The 16,226-nt window shown below is 42.5% G+C and overlaps 3 protein-coding genes across 7 annotated transcripts in view; 1 reads left to right on the forward strand and 2 right to left on the reverse strand.

Annotated features, from left to right (window-relative positions):
* Positions 1 to 4,726, reverse strand: part of ak8 (adenylate kinase 8) — a 66,576-nt gene extending 61,850 nt beyond the window's left edge. For both annotated transcript variants that reach the window (XM_042319585.1, XM_042319584.1), the window contains exons 1-4: positions 4,651 to 4,726; positions 4,097 to 4,201; positions 3,484 to 3,568; positions 2,982 to 3,031 (exon numbers count right to left, since the gene is read on the reverse strand). In XM_042319585.1, the coding sequence (XP_042175519.1) occupies positions 2,982 to 3,031; positions 3,484 to 3,568; positions 4,097 to 4,201; positions 4,651 to 4,725 (315 nt within the window). In that variant the 5' untranslated portion in view covers position 4,726. The remainder of the gene's footprint in view (positions 1 to 2,981; positions 3,032 to 3,483; positions 3,569 to 4,096; positions 4,202 to 4,650) is intronic.
* A 289-nt stretch (positions 4,727 to 5,015) lies between these two features.
* Positions 5,016 to 7,713, forward strand: spaca9 (sperm acrosome associated 9). Its single transcript, XM_024418354.2, is given in 3 exon segments — positions 5,016 to 5,178; positions 5,180 to 5,503; positions 5,634 to 7,713. Coding segments are annotated over 3 exon segments (888 nt in total). The 5' UTR covers positions 5,016 to 5,023; the 3' UTR covers positions 6,043 to 7,713.
* tsc1a (TSC complex subunit 1a) overlaps positions 6,305 to 16,226 on the reverse strand; it is a 33,324-nt gene continuing 23,402 nt past the window's right edge. For all 4 annotated transcript variants that reach the window (XM_024418351.2, XM_024418350.2, XM_024418349.2 and 1 more), the window contains exons 20-22: positions 10,337 to 10,524; positions 9,879 to 10,055; positions 6,305 to 8,567 (exon numbers count right to left, since the gene is read on the reverse strand). In XM_024418351.2, coding sequence (XP_024274119.1) covers positions 7,922 to 8,567; positions 9,879 to 10,055; positions 10,337 to 10,524 — 1,011 coding nt within the window. In that variant the 3' untranslated portion in view covers positions 6,305 to 7,921. The remainder of the gene's footprint in view (positions 8,568 to 9,878; positions 10,056 to 10,336; positions 10,525 to 16,226) is intronic.

Here is a 16,226-nt window from a genome sequence, read left to right on the forward strand (position 1 = left end):
TATCACTCCAGTGTTAATTTGCTAAAGTGCAATTACTTGCTACTATGACCTATTTATTGCCTTACCTCCTCACGCCATTTGCACACACTGTATATAGACTTTATTTTGTTCTATTGTTATTGACTGTACGCTTGTTTATTCCATGTGTAACTCTGCTGTTTGTGTCGCACTGCTTTGCTTTATCTTGGCCAGGCCGAAGTTGGAAATGAGAACTTGTTCTCAACTAGCCTACCTGGTTAAATAAAGATGAGAAAAAAAGAAAAGAAAAGTGTGAAGGCGGGCAGGTTGGAGAGGGGAGACTTGTTTGTGGAGATGATGGTGCTGTTAATGGGATTGGAGAGGATGGGAGTGGTGGTAAGCTTTTGTTGGGTTCCTGCCCATGTGGGTGTGGAGGGTAATGAGAAGGCTGATGTGGTGGCTAAGAGTGCTGTGATGAGAGAGGGGGTAAATATTCAGGTCACACTGGGCCACAGGGAAGTCAAGTCCTTGATCCAGGCAAAAGGGCTCGATCTTTGGCAAAGGGAGTGGGATGCTCGTAGTAAGGGGAGGCAATTTTATTGCATGCATCGATCAGTAAAAGAAGAAGTGGTGAGTATGGGATGTAGGACACGAAGTTGTGTGGAGTAGACTACAGTTTGGGAACACAGGTTTGAATGCCAAGTTGTGGATGATAGGGAGACATGAGACAGGTCTATGTGATGAGTGTTTAGTGGAGGAAATGGTGGAGCATGTGTTGATATTTTGTTAACTGTATGACGTACACAACCACATTCAAAAGTTTGGGGTCACTTAGAAATGTCCTTGTTATTGAAAGAAAAGCTCATATTTTGTCCATTAAAATAACATCAAATTGATCAGAAATACAGTGTAGACATTGTTAATGTTGTAAATGACTATAGTAGCTGGAAATGGCAGATTTTTTAATGGAATATCTACATTAGGTGTACAGAGGCCCATTATCAGCAACCATTACTCCTGTGTTCCAATGGCACGTTGTCTAAACTAATCCAAGTTGATAATTTTAAAAGGCTAATTGATCATTAGAAAACTCCTTTGCAATTATGTTAGCACAGCTGAAAACTGTTGTTCTGATTAAAGAAGCAATAAAACTGGGCTTCTTTAGACTAGATACTAGAGTATCTGGAGCATCAGCATTTGTGGGTTTGATTTACAGGCACAAAATGGCCAGAAAAAAAATTACTTCTGAAACTCGTCAGTCTATTCTTGTTCTGAGAAATGAAGGCTGTTCCATGCGAGAAATTGCCAAGAAACTGAAGATCTCGTACAACGCTGTGTACTACACCCGTCACCGAACAGCACAAACTGGCTCTAACCAGAATAGAAAGGAGTGGGAGGCCAAGGTACACAACTGAGCAAGAGGACAAGTACATTGGAGTGTCTAGTTTGAGAAACAGACGCCTCACAATTCCTCAACTGGCAGCTTCATTAAATAGTACTGCAAAATATGACAATTACATAAGAATTTAGACCCTTTACTCAGTACTTTGTTGAAACACCTTTGACAGCGATTACAGTCTTCTTGGGTATGATTGTTACAAGCTTGGCACACCTGTATTTGGGGAGTTTCTCCCATTCTTCTCTGCAGATCCTCTCAAGCGTCGGCTTCCATCTGGCCACTCTACCATAAAGGCCTGATTGGTGGAGTGCTGCAGAGATGGTTGTCCTTCTGGAAGGTTCTCCGATCTCCACAGAGAAACTATGAAGCTCTGTCAGAGTGATCATCGGGTTCCTGGTCACCTCCCTGACTAAGGCCCTTCTCCCCCTATTGCTCAGTTTGCCCAGGAAGCCATCTCTAGGAAGAGTCTTGGTGGTTCCAAACTTCTTCCATTTGAGAATGATGGAGGCCACTGTGTTCTTGGGGATCTTAAATGCTGCAGAAATGTTTTGGTACCCTTCCCCAAGTCTGTGCCTTGGCACAATCCTGTCTTGTAGCTCTACGGACAACTATTTCGACCTCATGGCTTGGTTTTTGCTCTGGCATGCACTGTCAACTGTGGGACCTTATATAGACAGGTGTGTGCCTTTCCAAATCATGTCCAATCAATTGCATTTACCACAAGTGGACTCCAATGAAGTTGTAGAAACATCTCAAGGATGATGATCAATGGAAACAGGATGCACCTGAGGTCAATTGCAAGTCTCATAGCAAAGGTTCTGAATACTTATGCAAATAAGGTATGTTTTTAAATTTGTAATACATTTGCAAACATTTATAAAACGTTTTTTGCTTTCTCATTATTGGGTATTGTGTGTAGATTGAAGGGAAAAATCATTTAATCAATTTTAGAATAAGGCTGTAATGTAACACAATGTGGAAAAAGGGAAGGGGTCTGTCTCAATACTTACCAAATGCACTATATATATATATATATATATATAAGGGTAAAGGACATTTTATTAATTTGTCCTTCCCTAGGTGTTAAAATCACAAGCGATATCTTGGGACTCATATCTGTAAAGAACTTATTTTCTAATTGTGCTTTCTCATTTTTCTTTAATAAAAACATTTGCAAGCTTGAATTTTGTCAATGGTCAAATGTATTCATATTTTTTTTGTCATGTCATCCTTCTCTTTAGAAGTGAAATGCCAGCCTGTTCTTTGCTCTTCGTTTTTAGTACTGAAACAAAGTTGTCATGTAAAAAGATAGCCCTGATTAAATATTAGCAGTTTACCATTGTTCATTAGTGTTACATTCCAAATAAAAGCTTTTTTGTATTTTGGTGTACTTCTGTCATTCATTTGGTGGGCCTGTGTTGGGAACCTTATGGCTTAGCATTTTGGAGCTTCCCTTTCCTCCGGTGTAAACCAAGGTGTGGAGTAGCACAGCTACTGTCTTATGTTACAAATCCCAAAAATATTTTATCCCAACCAAATCAATTCCATCCATTTTCATGACATCTCAATTCATCCTCATACTGTAGGCTTTAAAATCAGTTTTGAGAACAAAACATCTACTCACAACAGTTCTTTTCCCTGATGCAGGTGGACCTAACAACATCACTCTGGGTACTGCAAAAATAAAATAAACATGTATTACGACCACAATTTAGTTTCAGGAAACAATATTCAACGAAAAGACATGATATTGACATGTGGGATGTGAACGCCAGGCGCCTCATAGGCAGCGTTTACATAGGTATCCGAATTCTGATATTTTTTTCCCATTAATTGGAATTTTGAACAATTGGATCAGCTCTGAAAAAGAGCTGATGTGATTGGTCAATTGACCAATTATTGGGAAAAATGTCAGAATTGGGCTGCCAATGTAAACACAGCTAGTGGCTCAAACTTCTCATATAGTGTCACCTAGTGGTAGAATAACAACACTACACGAAATCAGTTGTATGCACATCACAGGTGTATTCATTACGGAAATCGTTTACAAACCAAACGGGTAGGGTCCAACCTGAATTTGTTACCATCATGAAATACCTACTGTATGTGGACCAGAGAGCACTTACCCTCAACACTGCCCCTTTTGAGAAGAACAATTAGATACTGGATGGGATCCTCTGGCTTATCAACCATAAGATTTGTCACCATTGTCTAAAAAAAAAAAATCACTTTCTACCATTAGAGCATGTTTTATTTGTATTTTTCTTCAAATGTAAACAAGGGATGGAAGTAGTAGTCTTCATCACCAGCTGTGATGAAAAAGAGTAAGATGACAGATCAGTCAGGATGAAGGGAGTAGAAGCAAAAGGAGAGCAGAGGTAGCCTGGGATCTGACTAGAGGGAGTACAGCTACAACCGGAAGTTATTTTTTCATAGCAAGTTAGGAGAATTTACACAGCAGGTTAGGATAATTAATGTGGCAGGTTAGGAGACTAGGGTTAAGGTTAGGAAAAGGTTAGGGTTAGCTGAAATGCTGACCTAACCTGCTACAAAGAGTCACTTCCGGTTGTAGCTGTACTCCCTCTTGTCAAACCGGTAGTCAGGTTACAGATCTGTTTTGGCATGACAGGGCGTTGACATGATAGCACAAACAGATCTGAGACCAGACTCGTGAGGTGGTGGGTAACTAGTGGGAACTTTTGCAATGTTATTGTCAAATGAAATAGAAAATAGGTTTACCTGGACTAAATCAAATATTTCATGCTTCTCTGCATAAATAGCCATTTCAGGTGGAATTCTTAGGGGTTTTGCCGTTTCATCCATTGCAATAAGGTGATTTGCAGTCTGTTTGATGGGGAAAAGGTGGGATATTGTGTAACAAGTAACATAAAATGAATACGAAACAACTTTGCCATGCAATTGCACAATGAAATGTTTTAATGTCTGGATGTCAAATAGTTATTCCATTGAATGTGAGCGCTGTATTTGGGTTTTGTTGCCAATTTAGCTGTTTTTTCAGGGACCCCCTGAAAGCCCTCTGAGACCCCGTTGGTCCTACTTCTAGGCCCTCTGGCTGAGAGATTGACTGACCAAGCTAGTCTTAGTAAACAAGCTAACGTTACGTGTTTTTTTGCTCTTTGCTAACCAAAATGCTAACTAACAAGCAAATTCTGAATCAGTAAATATGGCGTTTCGACAAAACTCATTAACTTGTACAATATCTAATGAAATGTGGCTTAGTAGATAGCTTAGTTTGGAACTGGCTTCGGGAAAACTGTAAAATATTTTCTTACCCGCTTATAACATGAATCCAAGTCGCTTGCCAAAGCGCATTCACACGTTGCTAAGGAAAACGTAATTGGTGTCATGTTGCTCAGCAACGTCAGAACGCTCGTTGATTCGACTTCTCAAGACAACATTCTGAGACCACAGTGCTTCGTTGTCAATCATGTACTACACATTAGTGTCTATCATTTAGCAACATTCTGCGCTATTTGTAACTTTGTATCCAAGGAAAAAATATTGATACTGCTAGACTGACTCGGCACATAGACCCGCAGGTAAATTGTATTTATTAGGACCTTTCCAAAGTTGTCTCGAAAATCCAGTACTTACATTGGTACAAGGCAGTCTGTCCTAGAGACTTTGTCCAGAGCAGCAGAGTATATGTATTGTGCTGCACCTCCATATTGTAAACTTATCCATCTCAAATGGCATTTTCCTGTTGACGAGTGTGCACAACTGGCAAGGGAGAGGTTGAAGGCCATTAAACACACTCACAACCTCTTCAAACTGCAGCAGGTCCTTTTCATAGCAGCCCTAGAGGTCACACAAGCGTGTTCATGATAGGACAGAACCAGTGGCAACAGTCATGCAGGTGAGACCATCTCTCAACAGTCAACAGTTTTCCTCACAGGTCCTTTTAAAAATAATATACCCATCCCTTATTGCACACATTCAAGGGTACATGGAGCACCATTGTATTAATGCCACAGATCTACACATTTTCACCCTCTTCTTGAAAATTGTGGAGGAGTAGACGGCTGTTCTGAGGCTCCTGAAGGGCAACAACCAAAGCCCTGGAGGTGTCATCCTAGACACTTACAGGTTGCTTCTCAGCTACAACATCAGCAAACTGCAGGCCCATGTACATCAAGGACCAAGTTCGACAATAGACATGGTAAATGTTGCAGAATAACAGTTGCATTTTAAACTGGAGTTGTGAGGTTGGACTATTTTGCCTGTTTTCTAACCCAGGTCCTTTCTTTGTCTCTAGTTACCCACATGATAAAGTGAATCGACTGAGCTGTGACGAGGCCAGGAACTACTACAGTGGTGTGGTAAGCCTTATCCCACTAGCACTGGAGCTACTGCAAAGGATGGCCAGTTCCTACACCTACTGCGGCCAGGACACCACATCTGCTGGGAATCCTAATGTGGATGTGCTTGAGTCCTCAGGACAGCGAGGTGGGACGGCTGGTGTGGGAGACGTGTCTTTCAGCCTGACTGGGTACGCTACTGGTGCTCATAACACTAAGAAGACCCAAGCTAAGAGAACAGGCGCGTGGCATGCAATCAAGCCAGCCTGGAGACCGCCGGGCCTCACCACCAGGATTAGGCCTTTTCCTCTATTTTACATAAATCAGCATTGCAATAAAGTTTGTTTCTCTTGGTTCGATTTGTGATCAACTATTACTCAGAACTTGGCAACCATATTACACAATGTTTCATACAACAGACAAACAGGACAAATAGTCTTCAACACCATTTGCATTTTGAGACATAAGTGACTTCCATCAAAACAATGCGGTGGCATTTCTAAACCCCACTGACACTGTAGAATAAGACGGTAAATAACTATCTCGGCGTCCATAACCAAATCTTGTTAAATTACCATGTAGCAATGTGTGTGTGCTCTCGGCAAACTGAAAAAAAAGAGACAATGCAAAATATTTGTATTGATTTATATTCAGTTCATTTTTCCCCTTTTTGTTTTCAGAACATTTGTAATCAGAACTGTCTTAACATACCGTCAGATTCACTGTACCATAAACACCATCGGGATGAGGAAACTAACATTGATTTACATGCTTGACAACAAAAGATGTGGGGGGAAAAAAGGAACACTTGAATTGACACCAGGATCTTGGACAGAGACCATGCTTTGAGGATAACAGCTGGAGATGGGTAATACTGACTTCCATGGATATGTGACTTACAACTGACTAGCTTTGCAAGCCCTGATCCTGAGTAGGGGATGGAACAATAATGATTGTCACCTTAGATGACAATTGACTATATGGCAACAGAAACTCACAATATGTCCATGTTAAGAACTACAATGTGACCTGATTCACTTTAAAGGCATTGGGTGAGAAAGGACCTCTATGAAGAGGGACATATACCTGGCATAGCTTCAATGCCAAGACATCAAGAGCGCCATCAGAGTCCCACTGCAGGAATTCTGGCAGTTGTGTGCAGCCATCAAGGCACTGAATATCCAAAAGAACAGTCCTCACAGGCCTCTAGCCTAGACAAAATAATGCAGTGATCCACATCAACTTGATCAATAAACCCCCAAAATCAAGATGGATGCTACGTGGCACATTTAACTCAAGAGAATGTATGAGAATTAACAAGCTCTGGTCTAGGGTGTTATTGCACGTTCCTTCACTACTGCAGGAACACGACCTGAGCTAGAGATTTAGCTTAAACCTAGGCAAGATGCGTTATTGCTGTAAAACTTCATTGTATGGTGGGATCATGCCCATTGAATCAACAAGACAAAATAAAATTGTTACTTGATACTCTTTAAGCTCTCTTTAGCTGGTTATAAATTATAACTAATTATTGCAATAACTTCAGTACCTATTTGTAGAGCTATATGTGTTAAAACAAGAGGCACTCAGTGTTTTGGGGAGGGAAATGTGATGGAACAACTCAAAAAGTGTTCTGAAAAGCTGAGGCTGTGAGGCCTTTGACCAAGCAGCAAAAAAACAAGATGAATCCATTTGAGAAAAGTATTGCACTTGTGAGTAGGACCCTCCGAACCCTACAGAAAGTTCAGGCCATTCTAGATTGGGGTGTGCCAAAACCATAAATAAATAGCTTATTAAAACATCTAACAAAAGATTCTTGCTCGTTTTCCTGTTGCTGTTATTCGTTTTACATCACACAGACCGACGTAGCCTCAATATATAGATTTACACACCCAATAGACCAATTCTGTGTGATAGGACTTGCCATAAGGAATCCATGTTAAGTTCACTCTTGAATACTTTTTGTTCACTCTTGCTCCCCCTAATGGATACATATAGCAGTGGCCCTTCGACAGAATACATTAAAAAGCTAATTATGAGGCCAAATTTGCTCATTGTCCCTTGCTTAGGGAAATGTATTTTTTCTTTTCTTGTTTATATAATATAGCTTTGTATGAACCTGTATGTGCCCATCCACTGGGGAAACAGCGAAAATAACACTGCATTTAGAGATATTTCTTATATCGGTTGTTACAGTGGCAGCTCATCAGCAGCTGTTGCCCCACCCCTCCCTCTCTCGTCGTCATCAGATGTGCTCCTGCTGTGTTTCATTGTAGTCCATGATCCGCAGGTCCTTCCTCCTCTGGCGGGCGGCAGCGGCAGCACTGGCCCTAGGCCTTGCCCCCTGCCCGTGGTGTGCCCTAAGCTGCTGGCTGTCTGACGGGGGTGGCTCCTGGGCCAAAGCAGCATGAGCAGAGCCCTGTGATGGAGGAGCAGCAGCAGGAGGATGAGGGGGGGTGCCTGTGGCAGGAGGAGGAAATAGGCTGGACTGGACGTACTCTGTCGACTCGCTGCTCTCCTCACCGACGACCAGGCTGTGAGAGAGACTACTGAGCTGGGTGTCCTCATCCCCGTCACACTGGCTATCGCTTTTGTTACAGAACAGCTCTCGGGCGTGCATTCCCAGGAAGCTCTTGGCACTGGGGTAGGTACCCACAGTGAAGGGGGTGCCAGCGGGGGATAGGGAAAGCGGAAAGGCGGTCAGGTGGGTAGGGGACATCTCTGACAGGAGAGGGGGCTGTTTCAGACTGCCGTTGAGGGTCACCGAGGTAGTGGACTGAGCTCCACCCCCGGGTGGTAAAGTGCCTCCGTTGCCAGGCGGCCACGCTTGGGTGCGTCGGTCAGAGCTGCCCTGAGCAGTTGGCACAGTTCTGCTACTGCTGCCATTTGGCCTAGCAAACACACAGACACACACACTATTGTTCATCTTTTTACATTGGTCTTCAGCTTCACTCCATCAAACAAAACATTCTGTTCAAGAGCTGTATATCTCTCTGGGATTAGTCCATAGTAACTACTTTTAATTTATATACAGGCTAACCTCTCCCTTATCCTGTGACAAATTGACCATTTTGCTTGACGTTTAAAACGGCCATTTACGGTTTTCTGTTAAAACAAGATTATTATTTTGACGTCAACTCAATGCAGAATTATGGTCCAGTTACTTATGTATAACCGCTAGGGCCAGGCAATGAAGTTATATCTACCGCAGTCATATAACCCTTGAAAGCACCTCGGCTTACAGCATGTTTGTTTGTCCAAGGGTGCTTTTTAAATGGAGAAACAAAACCTTATCTGGAGATAAGTTTTGAAGCCCCACTTAATGGCCATTTTACTTGTCGGTAAAGGAATGCAGCTTCTGAAATGGGGACTGACATCCATCACAATCTTAAACTGCCTGATGCAGGCCATGCTCTCCTAAAAAATACATTTAGTAGAAAGAAAACATCTTCCGCTAGGAATCGACTCCTAAGATTCAGTATTTTTTGCACGGAAGAGACGGATTAGTTGGCGTACTTCTGAGAACAAACACTTGCATCTTTCATAGCAAGCTACCGAGGGACGGAGAGATGGGGAATGGGCACAGTATAGGCAGGTCGGCCACCAGGCAGAACCGTGCACTAGGCCTATCTATTCGCAATCAAAAGCGTTCTGTCACAATGGAATGTATATTTCGCATTTCTTGGCTTGCAATGTCTCGCAACTTCAGTAAAACAGGGCCTATCATTAATAAACAGGCTAGGTTATTCTACAGGCAACAGATCAAAGACAGAACACACACACACACTCGCATTATTAGCGAAGAGAAAGAGCAGGCAAGCCAGCTGCACAGCGATTTCAATTTTGTGAGGATCACAATTTAGTTTCAAACATTCACACCCCTAATCCTGACTGAGTTGGTTTCAATAGTACTGTATTTCTAGACTGTAGCGATGATGAGATGGCTCAAATGAATACAAATTGCACTGCACTGGGTATAGCCTACCTAAAAGACCATCTCCTGCTAGTAGCATTTGACACTGTTATATCATTTGACTTTGTCCCAGAGAGAAGACATTCATTGTACAAAAAAACACCAGCAGCATTTTGTCAATATTGCGTGATTATACTTTGAAGGCCCTTGGCTGTTACATCCATTCTGTGGGAGCTGGAACCATCCCTCACACTGTGGGAAAGGGATCAAAGGAGGTGCTGGGTCTCACCTGGAAGTGCCAGGAGGAGCGCTGGAGGGCTCGATGGTGTCAGACGCCGAGAGACTCTGGTTGGTGGTCAGCATTTCGGTGTCCAGCTGGCTGTAGAGCTGCAGCATCTCCGTCTGCAGCACCTGGGTGACCCGTCGCATGGCCAGGTACCTGCTCTCAGACGCCTGCAGCTGGCCCCTGGGGTTACACATAGACAGACACACCTTTAAAATGTAAAAGTTCACAGGGGTAAAAGTACACAATATACAGTCCATCCATTGTGGAATAATAAGAGTTGAGTTTGGTACTGGGAGCCAAGCACGTAGCTGATGTCAGTTGAATCCAGCCTCCCCACCAGTTCTCCCCTTTCAAATCTGTCCACCATTTTAAATACAATCTCTTTGAAAAATAATAAAATACATAAGGGAATCAGAGCTCGCAATAGCCTAAAAAAAAGTAGAGTGGAATTGGGCCCTTACTTGGTCTGGCCTTTGACTTCCTCCAGGAACAACTTCTGCTCCAGAATGAGGTGCTCCTTCTTGGCTAGCTGGGCCTCCAGGTCTCCAATGCGCTGCTGGGCTGCCTCCAGCCCCTGGGTCTGCTGCAGCATGCTCTGACGCAGACACTCCTGCTCCTTGCCCATGGATGACTGCAGCATCTGCAGTCCCTGCAGATAGGACCAGGAAATGGTTTAGTCTATGGCAGTTTTTCTCTATCCTGGTCCTGGGAATGCAAAAGGGGTGCACATTTGTGGCTAGTTTCAGGAAACTAGGCATATGTCACATGTCACTACTTCACACGAGCCATTTGAAAACAACTTTTTTTTTTTTTTTTAATCAAAATGCATTTTGGGGCAGAAATGCCTTCTGGAACATGTGAACTTTCATGTGCCTTAATAACAAAGTTGTATGACATCTGTAAATAAGAATAAAATTGTTAAATTACGAGCCCAGTTGGTTTAGCCATGGAAAAAGACCGCAACCTTCCAGCTAGCCATGATTGGTGGAGATAATGAGCGGGCTGGACATGCCGAGAGATGAGTTCGGATTGGTCTGCCATTTAGCATGCTTTTGTCTATCACATGAGCTGGTCAGTAGTAGGTAATCCTTTCTAATGTGGATTTTTTGAAAGATATCACGTAGTAGAACTACATAAGTGTTGCTCTCCAATTTCTGGAGGACCAAGTTTTGAAATCTTGGAATTAGAGTATGATAGCTAAGAAAATTCTGGCGTTTGACACCAATCTCTGGATTACATCTTCAAACTAAGGGAAACCATGGCATCCATAACAGAGGAATAAGCGTCCATACATGTATACTGGCAAGATAATCTAGCTAGCTACATTTTCAGATATTACATGTTTCTAATTTTGTCAGAAAGTCGTTTTCATTTCAAGTTATAGTGTACTTTTAGCTAGCTAACATTGAACCTGGTTGTTTAGCTACCTGCCGATTCATGCAGGGTAGTAACGTTATGAGTTGGGATTATGGTTCATTGTTTAGCTAGCTACATGTCTAAACAAAAAGACTCCAGAATGCAAGTAACCATTTCAATGAATGTTCATGATGTCATTACAACAACTGTCAATACACAGAGTAGATATCTAGAGCGAATTTACCAGCTATCAGAGCACTCTCGTTTGAGTGTGCCAGAGCTCAGAATAATTTACAAATGCACAACACATGCCGAATATGGACGGTGTCAGAAAACGGTGGCAAAAAAGTGTAATTAAATTGTTGCCAGCAGCACAGTTGCAGTCACCAGCGCTCTGGATAACATAAAAACAACCTAACCATCTCTGCTAGGGCAAGTAAAATGGTCAGAGTGAGCTGTTCTCTCATTTGTGTCTGGAAGTAGCTAGCAAGCTAGCCAACGTTAGGGTCGAATGCTCTGATCAACCCTACTCCTCGACCAAAGCATTCAGTGTGCGCTCTGAATGCTCCAAGAGCAAAACGCCCTGAATTTACAAATGGACAATCTGACAACGAGTTTATGAACACCCAGAGAGCACTCCAGGCAAAATTTACAAAACACACCTGTAGTATAAACCAGCCTTTAGTCTTGAAATCTTTGGTTGTTTAGTACATGGCCTCACATGTGAATCCTTAAAAAGAGATGGGTGGGGCTAAAGAGGGTGTGAATGATGCTGAATGGGTGTAGACAAAGAGCACTCCAGTAGCTGTTCCAAAACATTTAAGGGCCGTTTTCTCAAAAGTGGGGTTACAGGCTTATCAACTTTCAAAGCAGAATTACTTTCCCATTGTTGCTCAACTGCAGTGTATGATATACCATTTTCTAGCTCAGAGTCTCTTTTTTCACCTTTATTTAACCAGGTAGGCAAGTTGAGAACAAGTTCTCATTTACAATTGCGACCTGGCCAAGATAAAGCAAAGCAGTTCGACACATACAACAGTTACACACGGAGTAAAACAAACATACAGTCAATAATACAGTAGAAAAATAAGTCTATATACAATGTGAGCAAGTGAGGTGAGATAAGCGAGGTAAAGGCAAAAAAAAGGCCATGGTGGCGAAGTAAATACAATATAGCAAGTAAAACACTGGAATGGTTGATTTGCAGTGGAAGAATGTGCAAAGTAGAGATATAAATAATGGGGTGCAAAGGAGCATAATAAATAAATACAGTAGGGAAAGAGGTAGTAGTTTGGGCTAAATTATAGATGGGCTATGTACAGGTGCAGTAATCTGTGAGCTGCTCTGACAGTTGGTGCTTAAAGCTAGTGAGGGAGATACGTGTTTCCAGTTTCAGAGATTTTGGTAGTTTGTTCCAGTCATTGGCAGCAGAGAACTGGAAGGAGAGGCGGCCAAAGGAAGAATTGGTTTTGGGGGTGACCAGAGAGATATACCTGCTGGAGCGCGTGCTACAGGTGAGTGTTGCTATGGTTCCCAGCGAGCTGAGATAAGGGGGGACTTTACCTAGCAGGGTCGTGTAGAGGACCTGGAGCCAGTGTGTTTGGCGACGAGTATGAAGCGAGGGCCAGCCAACGAGAGCGTACAGGTCGCAGTGGTGGGTAGTATATGGGGCTTTGGTGACAAAACGGATGGCACTGTGATAGACTGCATCCAGTAGAGTGTTGGGGGCTATTTTGTAAATGTCATCGCCGAAGTCGAGGATCGGTAGGATGGTCAGTTTTACAAGGGTATGTTTGGCAGCATGAGTGAAGGATGCTTTGTTGCGAAATAGGAAGCCAATTCTAGATTTAACTTTGGATTGTAGATGTTTGATGTGAGTCTGGAAGGAGAGTTCACAGTCTAACCAGACACCTAGGTATTTGTAGTTGTCCACATATTCTATGTCAGAGCCATCCAGAGTAGTAATGTTGGACAGGCGGGCAGGTGCAGCCAGCGATTGGTTGAAGAGCATGCATTTAATTTTATTTGTATTTAAGAGCAATTGGAGGCCACGGATGGAGAGTTGTATGGCATTGAAGCTTGCCTGGAGGGTTGTTAACACAGTGTCCAAAGAAGGGCCAGAAGTATACAGAATGGTGTCGTCTGTGTTGAGGTGGGTCAGAGACTCACCAGCAGCAAGAGCGACATCATTGATCTATACAGAGAAGAGAGTCGAACCCCATAGAGACTGCCAGAGGCCTGGACAACAGACCCTCCGATTTGACACACTGAACTCTATCTGAGAAGTAGTTGGTGAACCAGACGAGGCAATCATTTGAGAAACCAAGGCTGTCGAGGCTGCCGATGAGGATGTGGTGATTGACAGAGTCGAAAGCCTTGGCCAGGTCAAAGAATACGGCTGCACAGTATTGTTTCTTATCGATGGCGGTTAAGATAATAATAGAAACAAAACCAAATGGGGAAAACAAAGTTAAATACAAATTATTATCAGCACAAATGGCCACTATGCAAGTTACACAAAGTAAAAGAGAGGCTCTCCACGTATTGTATTAATGGGGAACAGGTTAAGTCAAACTTTTGTCGGGCCCATGCAGTGTACCTAACCTCCTTCAGAGGCAGAGATGACATCACCTCCTTAACCCACTGCATAAAGGAGGGCGGCTTTGCAGACTTCCAGTGAAAGAGGACAAGGCGGCGAGGTAGCATTCTGGTCTAGGGGAAGTACCCCAAAAATGGCAGTGAATGGGTTGGGGCGAACAGTTGTATTACACATATGTGAGAATGGGGCACCATTTTTGAGGCAGAAGCCACTCAAAGATTGGCATGACCAAAACATGTATCCCACAGTCACTGGACTCTGGTGGCATCTCAAACACTTGGTCAACATTTGGGTATATTTTTGCCAATCTGTCATTTGAGTAATGGAGACGGTGCAAACCCTTAAAATGAATAAGCTCACGCCTTACGCAAAAGGATGTGTGGATACGCTCAATACTTTGTAGCCACATATCACCAGGTAGCTCGCCACCTAGGTCTTGCTCCCATGCAGATTTTGTATTTGCAAAGGAAGGCGGATTAATGTTCTGTATTATGTTGTATCATCTGGAGATTGTGCCTTTCAGATAAGGGTTAAGTTCTAAGCACCTCTCGACTGGACATTCATTAGGCCCGAATGGAAATAAAAGGAAATGTTGTTTTTTGGCAAAGCTGCGAGTTGGCAGGAATCTAAAAAAAAAGTGGGTATTGGGTGGTCAACTCTCAAGAGTATCAAATGAGACTGTGTTAACAACAAATAGGTCACACACAAAAAAAAAAAACACCAGACCGTTCCTATGCCAGAACTGGAAAGCCGTGTCAATCTGTGATACTGGGAAGAGATGATTAGATGTTCATGGAGAGAAGCCGCTTGCTTGTTTAAGGCTAAAGTGACTGAAGGAATTGGGACCAGATTTTAAGGTAGTTCTTAACAATGGGGTTCAAAACATGGGTGCCAAGGTTCATGGGCACTGGGGAGCACAGGAGCAAGACCAGGGAGCTTGAGGCTTGACTAACTCCATGATGGCCCAAGTTGGGTCAACATTGTTTTCAAATGTAGAAACCCAATAAACATATTTAGATATTTGCTGACCAGTAGTAGTGTAAAAAAAAAGTGGCAAGGCCTGGGGGCCTTGACTTATTCCAAATGAAGTTGGAAATGTAGCTGTCCAGTTGTTTGAACATCAACTTTGACAGAAAAATGGGAATCATTTGGAATAAGTACAAAAACCTAGGTAGTACAGTCATCTTAACAGAATTAATGCGACCCGTTAATGAAATGGGAAGAGACGACCACCTTATGAAATCCTGCTTAGTTCATTGCAGGAGTGTTTTGAAGTTTTTTTAAACAGAGCGTGTGACTTTTATCCCCAAATAAGTAAAGACCTGATGCTCCACCTTAAATGGGAAATTGGCATACCCAATTCCTTCTGCTAAATGATTAATGGGAGGAGCACACTTTTTGTTAGGTTTAACTTATAACCAGAGAATGTCCCAAAACCTTGTAGCATAAACCTGTACATCTCCACAGGGTTAGAGATGTACAGTGGCAAGAAAAAGTATGTGAATATAAAATTTGATCTGATCTTCATCTAGATCACAACAATAGACAAACACACAGTCTGCTTAAACTAATAAATAAATATATGAAAACATATAATTGTTTAACACACCATGTAAACATTCACAGTGCAGGGTGGGAAAAGTATGGGAACCCTTGGATTTAATAACTGGTTGACCCTCCTTTGGCAGCAATAACAACCAAATGTTTTTTGTAGTTGTGGATCAGACCTGCACAACAGTCAGGAGGAATTTTGGACCATTCCTCTTTACAAAACTGTTTCAGTTCAGCAATATTCTTGGGATGTCTGGTGTGAACTGCTCTCTTGCCACAGCATCTCAAATCAGGTTGAGGTCAGGACTGACTGGGCCACTCCAGAAGGCGTATTTTCTTCTGTTGTAGGCATTCTGTTGTTAATTAACTTCTGTTTTGGGGAGTTGTCCTGTTGCGTCAGCAAACTTCTGTTGAGCTTCAATCAGCAGATAGGTAGCCTAACATTCTCCTGCAAAATGTCTTGATAAACTTGTGAATTAGTTTTTCCGTCAATGATAGCAAGCTTTCCAGGCCCTGAGGCAGCCCAAAACCATGATGCTCTCTCCACCATACCTCACATTTGGGATGAGGTTTTGATGTTGGTGTGCTGTGCTTTTATTTCTCCACACAGTGTTGTGTTCCTTCCAAACAACTCAACTGTAATTTAATCTGTCCACAGAATATTTTGCCAGTAGCGCTGTGGAACATCCAGGTGCACTTTTGCAAACTTCAGGACGTGCAGCAATGTTTTTTAAGTCCAGTGGAAAGGTTGGACGAAAATTCCCAAAAGTTATATTACTGGTCGTAGAAACATATCAAACGAAGTATAGAATCAATCTTTAGGATGTTTATCATAAATCTTCAAT

The sequence above is a fragment of the Oncorhynchus tshawytscha genome, unplaced genomic scaffold (genome assembly GCF_018296145.1).
Source record: "Oncorhynchus tshawytscha isolate Ot180627B unplaced genomic scaffold, Otsh_v2.0 Un_contig_766_pilon_pilon, whole genome shotgun sequence".
NCBI lineage: Eukaryota > Metazoa > Chordata > Actinopteri > Salmoniformes > Salmonidae > Oncorhynchus > Oncorhynchus tshawytscha.